The 12,027-nt window shown below is 58.6% G+C and overlaps 1 protein-coding gene across 4 annotated transcripts in view; it reads right to left on the bottom strand.

The window, feature by feature from the left end:
* Window positions 1-774: 774 nt before the first annotated feature.
* The window catches only part of TXNRD2 (thioredoxin reductase 2), a 49,371-nt gene continuing 38,118 nt past the window's right edge, over window positions 775-12,027 (bottom strand). For 2 of the 4 annotated variants that reach the window (XM_080821534.1, XM_080821535.1), the window contains exons 12-18: window positions 9,697-9,833; window positions 6,456-6,551; window positions 6,061-6,153; window positions 4,456-4,527; window positions 4,191-4,288; window positions 2,246-2,455; window positions 775-1,050 (exon numbers count right to left, since the gene is read on the bottom strand). In XM_080821534.1, coding sequence (XP_080677660.1) covers window positions 2,332-2,455; window positions 4,191-4,288; window positions 4,456-4,527; window positions 6,061-6,153; window positions 6,456-6,551; window positions 9,697-9,833 — 620 coding nt within the window. In that variant the 3' untranslated portion in view covers window positions 775-1,050; window positions 2,246-2,331. Of the gene's footprint in view, window positions 1,051-2,245; window positions 2,456-3,908; window positions 4,087-4,190; window positions 4,354-4,455; window positions 4,528-6,060; window positions 6,154-6,455; window positions 6,552-9,696; window positions 9,834-12,027 lie in introns of those variants that run through there. The other 2 variants (XM_080821536.1, XM_080821533.1) reach the window with 2 other exon arrangements.

Here is a 12,027-nt window from a genome sequence, read left to right as displayed (position 1 = left end):
ACTGGGCGTCTGAGAGCTCCTGCACACGCTTCGCACCAGGCGAGCGAGCGAGCGAGCGAGCGTCTGAGGCTCCCGTAGGCCCATCAGGTGCAAAGACATTCCTTTGTTCGCTGACAAGCAGGGTCCCATCCAGGGCTCCTGGGCGGGCAGACTAAGTGATGTTTTCTTAAGGAAGACACGAGATTAACCACCGCTAAAGCCCCAGCACAATGCAGGGCCCTGCCCCTCACTGTCAGCGCTGTCTCTCTGCAGTGACTGACAGGTGCGGCCGGGTGCCCAAGGGCACTCCTGGGGCCCGTCAAGCCCCAATGGGCAGGATTAGCCCAAGCGCGGCAGACATGCCGGCTGGGAGGGCCACGGTGGAAATGTAATGAGGTGCCTGACTTTCGGGGGACAGAAAGCCTCCAACAGCCCTGCCAGCTCCTGTCACGGGGCCACACCACTGGTAGGTAGCTCTGGAACAAAGCCAGCGGCTTCCCCACCCCTGCCGAGCGCCCTGCCTTGCTGTGAGGCGCAGGCAGACCTGGCAGAGGGTCCAGGGGTGGGGGGCGGGTGCTGGCTCTGCTCCCTGTACCTGGGAGAAAGGGTCAGGGTCTTCTGAGGTGTGGCTGCAGGGGTCGTGGGGCAAGCTGACACCTTGAGAGTGGTGTCCTGACTGACAACTGTAAGGGGAGGAGAATAGGTTTGTGTGTGACAGGCCTGGGGCGGCCAAGCCCCACCCCAACCCGCGCCATCCCAGGGGTGCGTTGGGGACAGCGCAGGTGGGGGCACACGTCAGGAAAACACCCTCTTTATTTACACTCCAGAAATGCCAGGTGGGGAGCTCGGATGTGGGCAGCCCACAGGGTGGGTTTCTGCACACACCGTCATCTTCTGGCATCAGGGGCTGGTGGGGCTGGCCCGGGCAGGAGGGTGCGCGAGGTGCAGGGGCTGACGAGCCCTGGAGCCATCCCTGCGGGGCACGCGGGCAGTCCGTCCAGAGGCCACCCACGCCGACGACCTCCGGGGCTCTCCAGGGGTGAGGCTTGCCTGGGCTCAGCCTCTGGTGTCCTACAAGAGTGGGGGGCGGCGCTCAGCATGGGATAGTCACGCCATCCCTGCATTGGCCTGGCCATGTCTCCCGTGCCCACATACAGAAGGATTCTCTGGGGACAGGTGAGACTTGGGCCCCAGAGAGAGCCCCCGCCCTCACCAGACTGATGTGTTGCAGGGAATGCTACACTATTAAAAAATATTTTGAAATGATAAAAACATACAGCTGGCTCTCTACAAAACAGCTCTGTTAGGTACGATATTCTGATGAGAAGTTTCCTCAAGATGCCCTTCATTTGTCCGTATCAAGGGCAGCCCTGGCTGTGGAGGCTATAGGACAGCGGGTGCCCAGGATGCCCCCAAGAGAAGCCCCAGGCCTGTGCCCAAATCCATGGGAACTTCAGCTGCCATTCAGGCCCTCAGGCCTGGTTGAGGGTGTCTTGTGGGGTGCTCCCTGCTCTGTCTATACTCTACTTTACCCCTCAGTACCCCAAACCCAGGAGGGGCCGATAGCCACAGGGGACACCCCAGGCGGGGCTGCTAGAGCTTGCAGAATGTTCTCACAGGACCAGCTGAATAGGCCCTGACCACATGCAACCTTTCGGCAGGGGTCAGGGAGGAACTCACTAATTTCTTCCGCCTCAGAAGAGGGCCGGGGTGAACAGACCCCGAGGCTTCCGCCTGCTGCCTGGCTGGGCCAAATTTTGCAAAGCTCTAACAGAACCAGATGTGTGGGCCACTGCCATGCACAAGGCAGCGTCTCCACCTTCTGGGTGACAGAGAAATGAGCCAGTGCTGCTCTGCGTGGAGTGAAGCTGGAAAGGGAGGCCTGCTTCTCCTACCCAGCAGCCCACTGAGCTCAGTCAGCCCACTGTCCACCAGCCTCCCCCCAGCGCTAAGACAGGCCACTAGGGTGTGAGCCCAGCCTCAGACATTTCCTGCATTTGGGGACCAGCGGCAGCCAGGCCAGTGTCTGGGGAGGGAGGGTGTCTTGTTGGGGGGGAGGGGTGCCCTCACAGGGCCTCCTTCCCAGCCCTGTTTCTTTAGCTCCTGCAGTTGGGGCACAGGGCTCCCATGTCTGAGGTGGCACGGCGTCTGTGGCCTCCCATGTATCTGGAGAGAGCTGTTCACAGCGACACTCCCCCACCCCCCACCTTCCACCCCCCACCCCACGCTTCCAGCCTTAAACCCAGAGCCTGCCCCAGCTGTGTACCTGGATCTGAGCCTCCGAAGAACCTGGCTGTGGGGGGCTGCAGGCGTGCCGCGTGCCCTTGGCTGGGCAGGGATGGCTGCTTACCCTCAGCAGCCTGTCACGGTGGGGTCCAGGCCCGAGCGCTTGGAGATACGCAGCTTGGCCACCTCCTCAGCGCAGGTGGGGTGGATGCCCACTGTCCGCATCACCTGTGCATAGGAGGCCCCACACCTGCACACAGGGGGGTGGGGGAGGGGTTCAGGAGATGAGTCCATACGGGGTGGCACGTCCACATCATCCCATCCCTCAGAAGATGGCACACAGGGAGGGCCCTGGAAGTCCCAGTCTCCTCATTGCTCCCCAGCCCTGGCCACTACCCTCTTCTCCAGCCAGCAGCCAGGAACACCCACGCACAACTCTGCTGGACCTGTCTCCCACGTGTCTCCCAGCAAATGCCAAGCAGCCCCACCTCATGCCCCCCTCCCCCCTCCCCCCGGGCCCCTCGCCTGCTCCATCGTGGCTTCCTGCTGCTCCCAGCCCACCAGGAGCAGACCTACCTCGGTCCATAGCTCCAGCTACTCCTTCTGTGGGCCTGCTCCCTCTCCCCACTTGCCCCAGCAAGCTAGGTCGAGCCCACTTTGATGAGCCCTGCGCCGACCTGGCCTGGTCCTGCTCACGGCGCTCTTCGGCTCAGCACCCAGCTCTTGTCACACACATGTCCCCTCACCCTGTAGCGGCGAAAATCCACGGGGCAGCGGGCCCCTCCTCAGAGGCACAGTGAGGACTCCCTGCAGGGTGCCGCCACCGTCAGCAGAAGGGGCCGCCACAAACAGTCCTCCTTCCATCTATACACACATTACAATAGCTGGTGCGTGAGTTCCCAACGCGAACAAGCGTGTGTGTTTCAAACTGTGGGCAGAAGGCCCCCAGAGGGAGCCTCCGGTTCACACCCTCCTCCTGACTATCTCTGAACATGGGTCCCCTCACTCCCCTGATTTGCTCAAACCTTCAGTGTCTCCACAGTGCACGTGCTGGAAATGATCACCACCAGACTGGACGGTATCAAACCTTTCAACCCTCACTGACCAAAATGGTTTCTTGGTGTTTTAATTACATTAAAAATTCCAAACAATGCACAGCATCTTTCTACTATTTATTTTAACTTTCTTTACCTGTGAATGGCCTGTTCACATTCTCTATTGGCTCTGTCCTAAAATTATTATTGTTACCTGCCAGGAAGCCTGGGGTGCCCCTGAGGTGTCTGGACTAGTCCCTCATCGTCCCCATCAGTCTTCCTGGTATGGGGCCTGCCCCTCGACCTCCCACCCTGTCCTTAAGACTTCCTACCTCCACCAGCCTCTGAGGCTGGATCTTGGCCACGGCCCTAAGCCCCAAGCACATGGTGGGGTGGCCCATGCAGCCCTTCTCTGTTCCCTCAGCTCCACTTCGCCTTCCACCCTCCTGCCTCTGACAGCCCCACACCCCACTGCCCCAGACAACCCACCCCCACCCAGAGCCTCCAGCAGCAAAAGTGCCAGGCAAGCCTGGGGACCCGGGACCCCACAAAGCACAGCACATGCCATCCCTGGGGCAGCGGGCAGACCTTGCTCATGACTGCCTGCATGCTGGGCCACGTGAAGGAGGGCCCCAGCCCTGTTCATTGCAAGTAGAGAAGACCCAAACTGGGACCCACCCTCGCTGGCCAGGGACTCGGGCCTCTCCCCTGGCTCCCTAGGTGGCCTGGCCACAGACCGACACAGTATGGCTGGCTTAAGAGCTGGCTGGAGAAGAAAGCTGCCTTTCTTGTGACGGGAGCTGCCGTGTCTGAGGAGATGGTCTGCCAAGCATGCAGATGATGGTACCTAAGAGCAACATCACAGCCGCAGACTTCGCACTGCGGCGCCACCAACTTTCAGAGCCACAGGCGCCGAAACAGTGCGCAACGCTAACATCCCTCCCCACTTACTTGATCCCCAGAGCAAATCCTTGAGTAACTTCGCCTGCGTTGGGGCCAAGGAAATGCAGGCCCAGTACCAGCTGTGGGGGCTTCCGCAAGCACACCATCTGAAAGCCACATGGTCAATGGTCCGCCTGGCCAGCGACAGGGTCCCAGGGCTGCACAGGCGGACCTGCCAGGGGGGGTAGGGGCAGTTGCAGGGAGCTTCCCCACCCCCAGGTGCCAGCTCTTTCCCTGCCTCTCACCTCCTGGCGTGGCCCACGAGGACACTCACCTTTATGTAACACTGGGACGCATCCCGCTCAGCCACTGTGAACTCCAAGGGTTTATAATACGCATGATAAACCTAAGGGACAAGATACCAATTCCTGGAGTCAGTAGCTTCCTGGGCTGCAGGGATGGGGTGGGGACCCAGAACTGCCCACGTGGCCTCCAGGTTGTGGTGTGGAGTAAGGACATGGTGGGGTTGGCTGTGAATACCACCCTTCTCCCTCCCACACAAAACCAACCTTTGGCAAGGGCCACACTATCTGCAAAACAGAACCTTCCCCACCCAGGCCCAAGGCCCCCACGGACCACAGTAGCAGAGTGGGCCCCAGACTGGCTAAGTGGAGCCCAGCATGTCTTGTCACAGAGCCCGAGTCTCAGAGCTTCACACCAGGTGGATGCTGTGGAGCAGATGGGGTGACGGTGGGCAGTGGAAGGGGGTGCCCGGCCCACCCAGTGGCTCTGTGGCCTCCCAAGGGTACCCTGGGGTTGGCTGGGCCCTCACTTGAGCAAGGAGGGGGAGGCAGCCCTGGGGAGGCCCCTGGCCCACACCGGAGCTGTCGGCCAGAGGCTTTCAGCACCCAAGAAGGGCTCGACAGCGTGTTCAGGGCTGCGGCTGAGTAAAAAATGAGCAGGGCCCTCACATGTGCTGCACAGCCATTATTAATTAATGGAACTTCAGAGAATATTGTTCTAACTAAGACAGAATTGAAAAGAAAACAAACAAAGCGTATTTGGCCATTCAACATTGTGAAACATAAAACAACATTATAGAATGCCACGAACATATGTCCCCATGTACTTGTGATGAATCAAACAAAAATAGCAAATAACGTGCTGGGGGGAAGGCTGGCCTGTCAGGCCTGGCCCGTTGATGGAGGGGACTGGGACGCTGGGGCAAGGGGCAGGCCCTGGAACCCAGTCACTCATTCCCAGAGGGTACGAGGCCCGTGGTGGTGGCCACACAGGGGCTAGTTTCTCCTGGTCCGTGCGCAAGCTGCTGCAGTAGCAAGATGAAGCCATGCTGGAGGCTTCCGGCTTCCCCGCTCCTGTCAGGCCACTTAGGGTACCCTCAGCGGCCACCCCAGGGCCATGGCAAGCTGGCTGAGCACTCTCAAGAGGCAGCCTTCCTTTGGGGGGAGTACTTAAATCTGGGTTTTTGGGGGCCTGTGAGAGCTGGACGAATCGCAGATCAGGAACAGAGACCGGGGTGGCAGGGAGGTGGGGGTACCTGAAGGCACAGCTGGGCTGTGGCAGGGCGGGGGCGGCAGGACGCTGGGAGCAGAAGCCGATGGCAAGAGAAGGTTGGGAGAGTCGGAGCCTTTCCAGGTGGAGGGAGACACGTACCCTGTGAGGGGCCACACCCCAATGCTGCCCTGGTTTCTGGGGCTGTCCTCCAGCACTCACGTCCCAAGTGTCCCTCCATGCCATATCTTGGCCAGCACTCTGGGCCCCCTGCCCCACCTTGACAAAGTGCAGGTCCCAGGAAGCAAGGACACCAATGCTCCCACTCGCCCGCCAGGCCTGGGTCGGGGAGGGGCTGTCGTCAGGGTGTGAGCGCCACACAGGCATTGTGTCCTGGCAGCCCTCTGTCCTTGGAGCCCCAACATACCTCCACGTGCTCCTCTCCGTGGCGAGCCACAGCCTCCTCCTCCGACAGCCCCACACAGCCGTACTCCAGCGGGGTGAAGACGGTGGTGGGAACCTGGAAAGCCAGTCCCAACTGAGGTACACGCCTGGGTACCCAACACTGAAGATCCCCAGTCAGGCCAGGTCCCCAGACGTGCAAGTTAGCAGCCTGCCAGAGCGGGTGGGGGGGGCTACCCTTGCTTGTTGTGAGGCCACTCCCACAAAGCTAAACCTTACGCGTGAGTGTGTGCGTGCAGACACAGAGGTCCACATGCCTGTGAGCATGCACACAGGCACATGCACGCCTCCCACCCCCGCACCAAGAGCCGCCCTGTCTCCAGGCTGGATGCAGCTCACTGAAGGGCAGAGGGTACTCACGTTGTCGTAATCCATCACGTCTGAGGACTGACCGCACAGCCGCTGGGCCAGGAGCTTTCCTGCCATTATGGCCGTGGGTGTCAGCTCAGGCCGCCCCTGATGCATGGGAGGAGCCCAGGGTTACTTCAGCACATCTGGGGGAGTCTCCACAGGACCCCTGCTGCCGCCCATGCCTTCCTAGTGAAGCTTCTCCCCCTCCAAAACCTCCGAAGCCTGTTTGTCTCTGGGCGCAGGGCCCTGGGCCAGTTTGCTTGTCCTGCTTGCTTCCTTCCCCCTGTCCTGCTCTGGGGGGCCACCTGCAGTTATGGCCCCCAACCCTGGAAGAGCAGGTGAGCTGCCAGTGAGCCCCGCCACACCACCCACCCTGGCTTGTGGCATCCCTCTGAACCCCTTCTTCATGTTGGTGACCTTGGAGAGCTGCCCTCAGGACAGAGCTCGAAGAAGTACCCGCTCCTACTTAATCGTCTGCAATAACCGGGATTCAGGCTAAAACGGGCCCTGGAAGGATCTCGTGTGTGCCTGACATGCAGCTTGGCTTGCACGTCACAGTCTATTACAAATCCCAAATCCAAATGCCTTGCTGCTGGAGGCCCCTCCGTCCCAGGGTGTGTCCCCCTCCAGGAGCCGGGGAGGGGGGCGGTGCACAGCCCCCCATGTTCCTACACGCGTCGGCCTGGGACTGGCTGCCAATCACCTCTGCAGCAGCAGGAAATGCAGATGTTGTTTGACATTCCAGAAATGAATAGAGATCCGCAGAGATAAACTCGTGAAAGCAGCCCGTGCATTCCACCGGGCCTGACTAAGTGCGGAAATGTCCATGCGCGCAGCACAATATGTCACCAGACAATGGCCGCCCCGCCTGCCTGCGGGACTCTTCCCCACTGCACACCGGACCACTGGGTTAGTGTTAACTCTTTGGACTGCCCCGAAGGACCTTTCCAACTCAGTGGATTTAATATTTCAATAGATGCCGCCTTTGTGTGTACTATTTCTGGCAAAACAGTCTGAAATACTATGGTTTCCTCTATGTTCGCACTCAGCTCCTGGGGTGCGCAGGAAGCCTGGTATAATCTGCACGGCACTCTCTCCCAGGACCATGGGTGCTACGTTGGGGTGCAGCACATAGGATGAACACAGAGGGGCCACCAGAGAATGCCACGTCCCCACCACTAGAGATCATGTGAGCAACAGCACTGCCCGGTCCAGTGGGCACGTGAAGCCACTCACTTCTGTCCACACCAACAGGTCAAGTGGATGGTCAGAAAGGACTTGGTGGGAGGATGGGCTGGAGCTCTGAGCACACGCTCCAGCAAGCTGTCCCCAGGGTCTTGTCTCCATTTGGTGATCTGCTCCCCCTCATGTACCATTTCATGAGCCTGGGTCCACGGGCAGCCTGAGGGACTCAAGGGGCAGCCCTGTGGCTCATGTGCCAGCACAGAGCACAGCTAGAGAGTGATCCGTCTGGTACAATAGGCACAGCAGGGGCCATGTTGTCCTTGCAGGAGGGGTCTGTATGGAGTCAAGTGTCTGCAAGATGGGCCTGTGCCAGATGGGTAGGCTGGCCCCTCAGGAACAAAGGGAAAGCCCAGCCTTGCATGGGCTCCTGCCCTGATCTGTCTCCATGAGTGTGCCAGGCTCTCCAGAAGACCCAGCCATCATAAGCTTCAGCAGAGGCTGAGGGAAGGATGGTCCCATAGCACTGGGGACAACAGCCACCTGTACTCCTTCAGCTCTGGGATGCCCCACCCAGGGACCCACCTGCCACAGATACTGGCTCCCCCACCCCAAGCATTTCCCAAAGTGGGCTCTGGGGTGGGTGGGGGCAGGGCAGTGCTTGCACTCTGGAGCAGGCACGAGCATCCTTACTGGGCTGGCCTGGGCCTCTAGCTCGCTCTACTCCTCCCTCAGGTCTCCCTTGACCGCCACACTAAACATCTTCTGACATCTCCCTCAAACAGTTCACTTACTCAGTTGTCAATCTGTGACTCCGACCAGGGTGTCACCATAAGAGCTAAGACTTCTGTCTGTTCCTGCAGCAGTCAAAGAACCCAGAAAAGTGGCTGAGGCTAGAACACATCACAGTGGGTTTAAGGCATCCCCCAAGTTCATGTCTGCCTGGAACCTCAGAATGGGACCCTGTTTGGAAATGAGGCTCTTTGCAGATGTAATTAAGGAAAGAATTGAGACCATTTAGGATTGGTCACTTAGGGTGAGCCCTAAATCCAACGAGGGTCCTAAGAAGAAAGAAACAAGGAGACATACACACACACACACACACACAAAGATGGGCAGAGAGTGCTGTAGCTCCAAGTCTGGACTGCCTGAAGGATGACGACGTGTCCTCCCCTAGAGGCTTCAGAGGCAGCCCAGCCCTGCCCACACAGATTTCCGGCCTCCAGAATGTGCAAGAATACAGTTCTATCAATCTAAGCCACCCAGCTTGTGGTGATTTGTAATGGCAGCCCCAGGACTAACACGTTGATGATGCTGGCAGGACTGGCCAGCAAGAGCCCTGCTGGGGTCTGGGGGCCCTGGTGTATCTCTCAGGCTTCTTTGGCCAGGGCCCCACCTGAGCCACCTTCCTTAGGCCATGACTCAAATGTATAGGAGAGGCCCACTGCTCCTGGGGCTTTGGGAAGGTGGTTGGGGGAACAGGGGACCCGTGACTGACCAGCCATGACGGGGCCATGAAGAGGAGAGGGGTGCTGACCAGATGCCTCCCAGGCTGGGGGGCAGGGCTTCTGCCAGGGACTCACAAGGGGAGGAGCAGGCAGGCCTGGTGAGTGGGGCTGTGTCCCCATCTGACAGCCCAGTCAGGGAGAGTACTGATCCATCCTCAGATGAGAGGGTAAACTGAGGTGAGGAAGTCATGCCCAGGGCTGCAGGACCAGACAGCCCCAAGGATCTGCCCAGCAGCAGCATATCTAAGGCTCTGTACTGCCAGCCCACCTTCAGGAAGTCGAGGCCCATGTTGTGTGCAAACAGATGTCCCTCCCTCAGAGCAGACAAGAGGGATTTGCTGATGGTGCTCTTCGTTTTTAAGCCCCCAACCCCCCATCCCCCACAGAAAGGAGGAACATTCGAGTAAGCAGAGGTTGGTGCCCAATCCTTCCCAGCACTTGAGTCTACCAGTAGTACTTGGGGTTTGGCCCACAGCCTCTGTGAGCCTCGTCAGGTCCCTGAGGCCCAGCTGGGATGGGGGGACGGGGAGGTGACACGAGGTGGCAGGTGCGGGCCGTACCTCTGCTATGTCTCCGATGGCATAAATGTGGGGGACAGAGGTGGTTTCCTGAGCATCGACCAGGATCTTCTGACTGGTGGGGCTGGTGTGTACTCCAGCCTTCTCCAAATTCAGGCTTCTGGTTTCTGGAATGCGACCTGAAGGAAATAAAGTGCAAGGCTCAAAGACGTTCAGCAGTTTCCACTGAGATTCCTCGGTTGATTCAGAACGCTTCTCGGCATGCCCACTTGGCATGGGTCAAACATCAAGCACAACAGCGTCGAGGGGCTGTCGGCCTCTGTAGCCTCACACTCACGCACGCACGCAGTCCCACACTGTTACTTGCACAGAGTTGACGAGAGGAGGAAGCAGGATGAGGAGGAACAGAAAGGAAGGGAAAGGGGTGGAGGAAGCAGATGGGGACAAGACTTCTCTAAACAAGTCCTGGGATACAATTTTGGTTTTTAAATTATATACGTAGTTCACATATTCAAACAACAAAAAAGAAAAATGGAAAAGAAAAAAAAAAGTCCCCATAATTTGTAAACAATCTGAAACCCAGGGGCCAAATTGGATATGCAGTTGATAACCCAGCACAGACAAAGATAATTCGCTCAGGAGACTATGCCAACCCATATTTCCACTGTACGATTAGATCCTGACAATAAAGCTTACAAGCCATTCCAAGAAGACAGGTAAAACCCCGTGAAGTCACATTTGAGTTGGAAATTCATTCATTCTCCATTTTCTTAATACAAAGTTCCTATGGCTCTGACCACAGAAAAAGTCTAGAAGTAGCAATGACCCAGGAGTATGCATGCCCCATCACTGGACAGTGATCTCAACCCTTCCCCACGGCAGGGGCCAGCCCACCTCGGGCCTGGATGCCTTGCGGACATAGCAGAGCGTGATCAAAGGTCACTGTAGCTGTACTTGCAGACACAGCGCGAGAGGGCCTCACAGCCTCTGAAGGCATCGGGCCTAGAGGGGAAGACAGGGGACATACACAACCTGGGCCTCTCACAGAAGAAGCCTGTGCACATGTTTTCCAGCAGTGCCAGGGTGCGTGTCTCAGTCTCTGCGGAGCACACCTGTGGGCCCCAATTGAGCCCACAGCCTCCTGAGTCCCTACATGGCCCTTCCTGGAATAGGGAATGCTCCTTCTCACTCTTTCTGCAACCCCGGGGTTCCCACCCTCCCACAGGATGCTCTTCCCGCAGGCCCATACTCAGGATGGTGCTTTGTGATGGATTTATGCGTCTCTCCTGCCCTCAAATTGGGTCTGTGTGAATAGGCTGTGGCCCTGTGGCCCCAGAGCTGGGCAGTAGAATGTCCTTCAGAGCGGGCAGCGAGAAGGCAGACTTAAGCCCTGCTCAGGGTCTCGGGACAGACCCCGCAAACCCCCTCTAGCGTCAAGTGGGGCTAGAGGCCTGGCCTTGGGCAGCTCCATGCTACAAGCCCTTAGCTCCTTCTCTCGTGTGCCTGTGGCACCTGGCCAGCAGATATCCCCAGCTTGGAGACCTCTAGAGCAGAGAATAGAAATGGGCAGAAAGGCAGAGCCCAAACCACACACCATAACCACCCCTGGCTGCAGTCATTTTTGGCTAATCCTGGTGAGCAACTCTCGGGTACAAAGCTCGCAGGGGTAGGGGACAGCGGCAGCAGACTCCCCGCTGGGCTTCACATGCTTCCGGCCCTGGGCCTTGTCACCGCCGAGTGCCAGCAGAGGTCCCTTTCTCCCCTAGTTCAGACACGTGGTCTCACTAAGCCAAGGGGTGGTGGAGTCAGCTCTTCCTGGGGGGCCCTGGGAGGGCAGAGGCAGCCCCGCAGGGCTCCCAGTATGTCCTAAAGGCAAAGACGAACAGTTTCAAAGGCACAATTCCCACAGCTCGTGCTGCCTCAGATACACGAGGGATCGGGTGGCGGGTGATGCCAAGCTGAGCATCTGGAAGACCAAGTCCTATGAAAAGGAAACCTTAAGTCTCCAGCTGCTCTCCCAGAGTGGGAAGTCAAAACACAGAGAATCAACTAAGCCGTGCTTCTCAAATTCATGGGGAGCCGGCTCCGGCCTCTTCAGTGCGCTTGGCCGCAAGAATCAGGTGCTGGGTGGGCGGACGCCCGTTGCCCAGCATACCAGACACTGGCGACGCGACGTGAGGATCTGGAGGTCCCTGCCTTCTGATGGCACCAACGCCCGCCCTAGTTGAGTGAGTAGAGACGCGTGGGCGTGTGGAGTGCATCACACCACGCTGGCCAGTGTCCGGCCTAGAGGAGGCAGCATGGGGGCCCCAGGCCTGATTCCTGAGTAGGGGATCCAGCTGGCGCCTGGGAGCTTCTCCTGCACCTAGGAAG

This window comes from Martes martes (genome assembly GCF_963455335.1).
Source record: "Martes martes genome assembly, chromosome: 13".
Taxonomy (NCBI): Eukaryota; Metazoa; Chordata; class Mammalia; order Carnivora; family Mustelidae; genus Martes; species Martes martes.
Note: the sequence above shows the minus strand (reverse complement) of the source record. Positions and strands in the feature narration are given on the sequence as shown.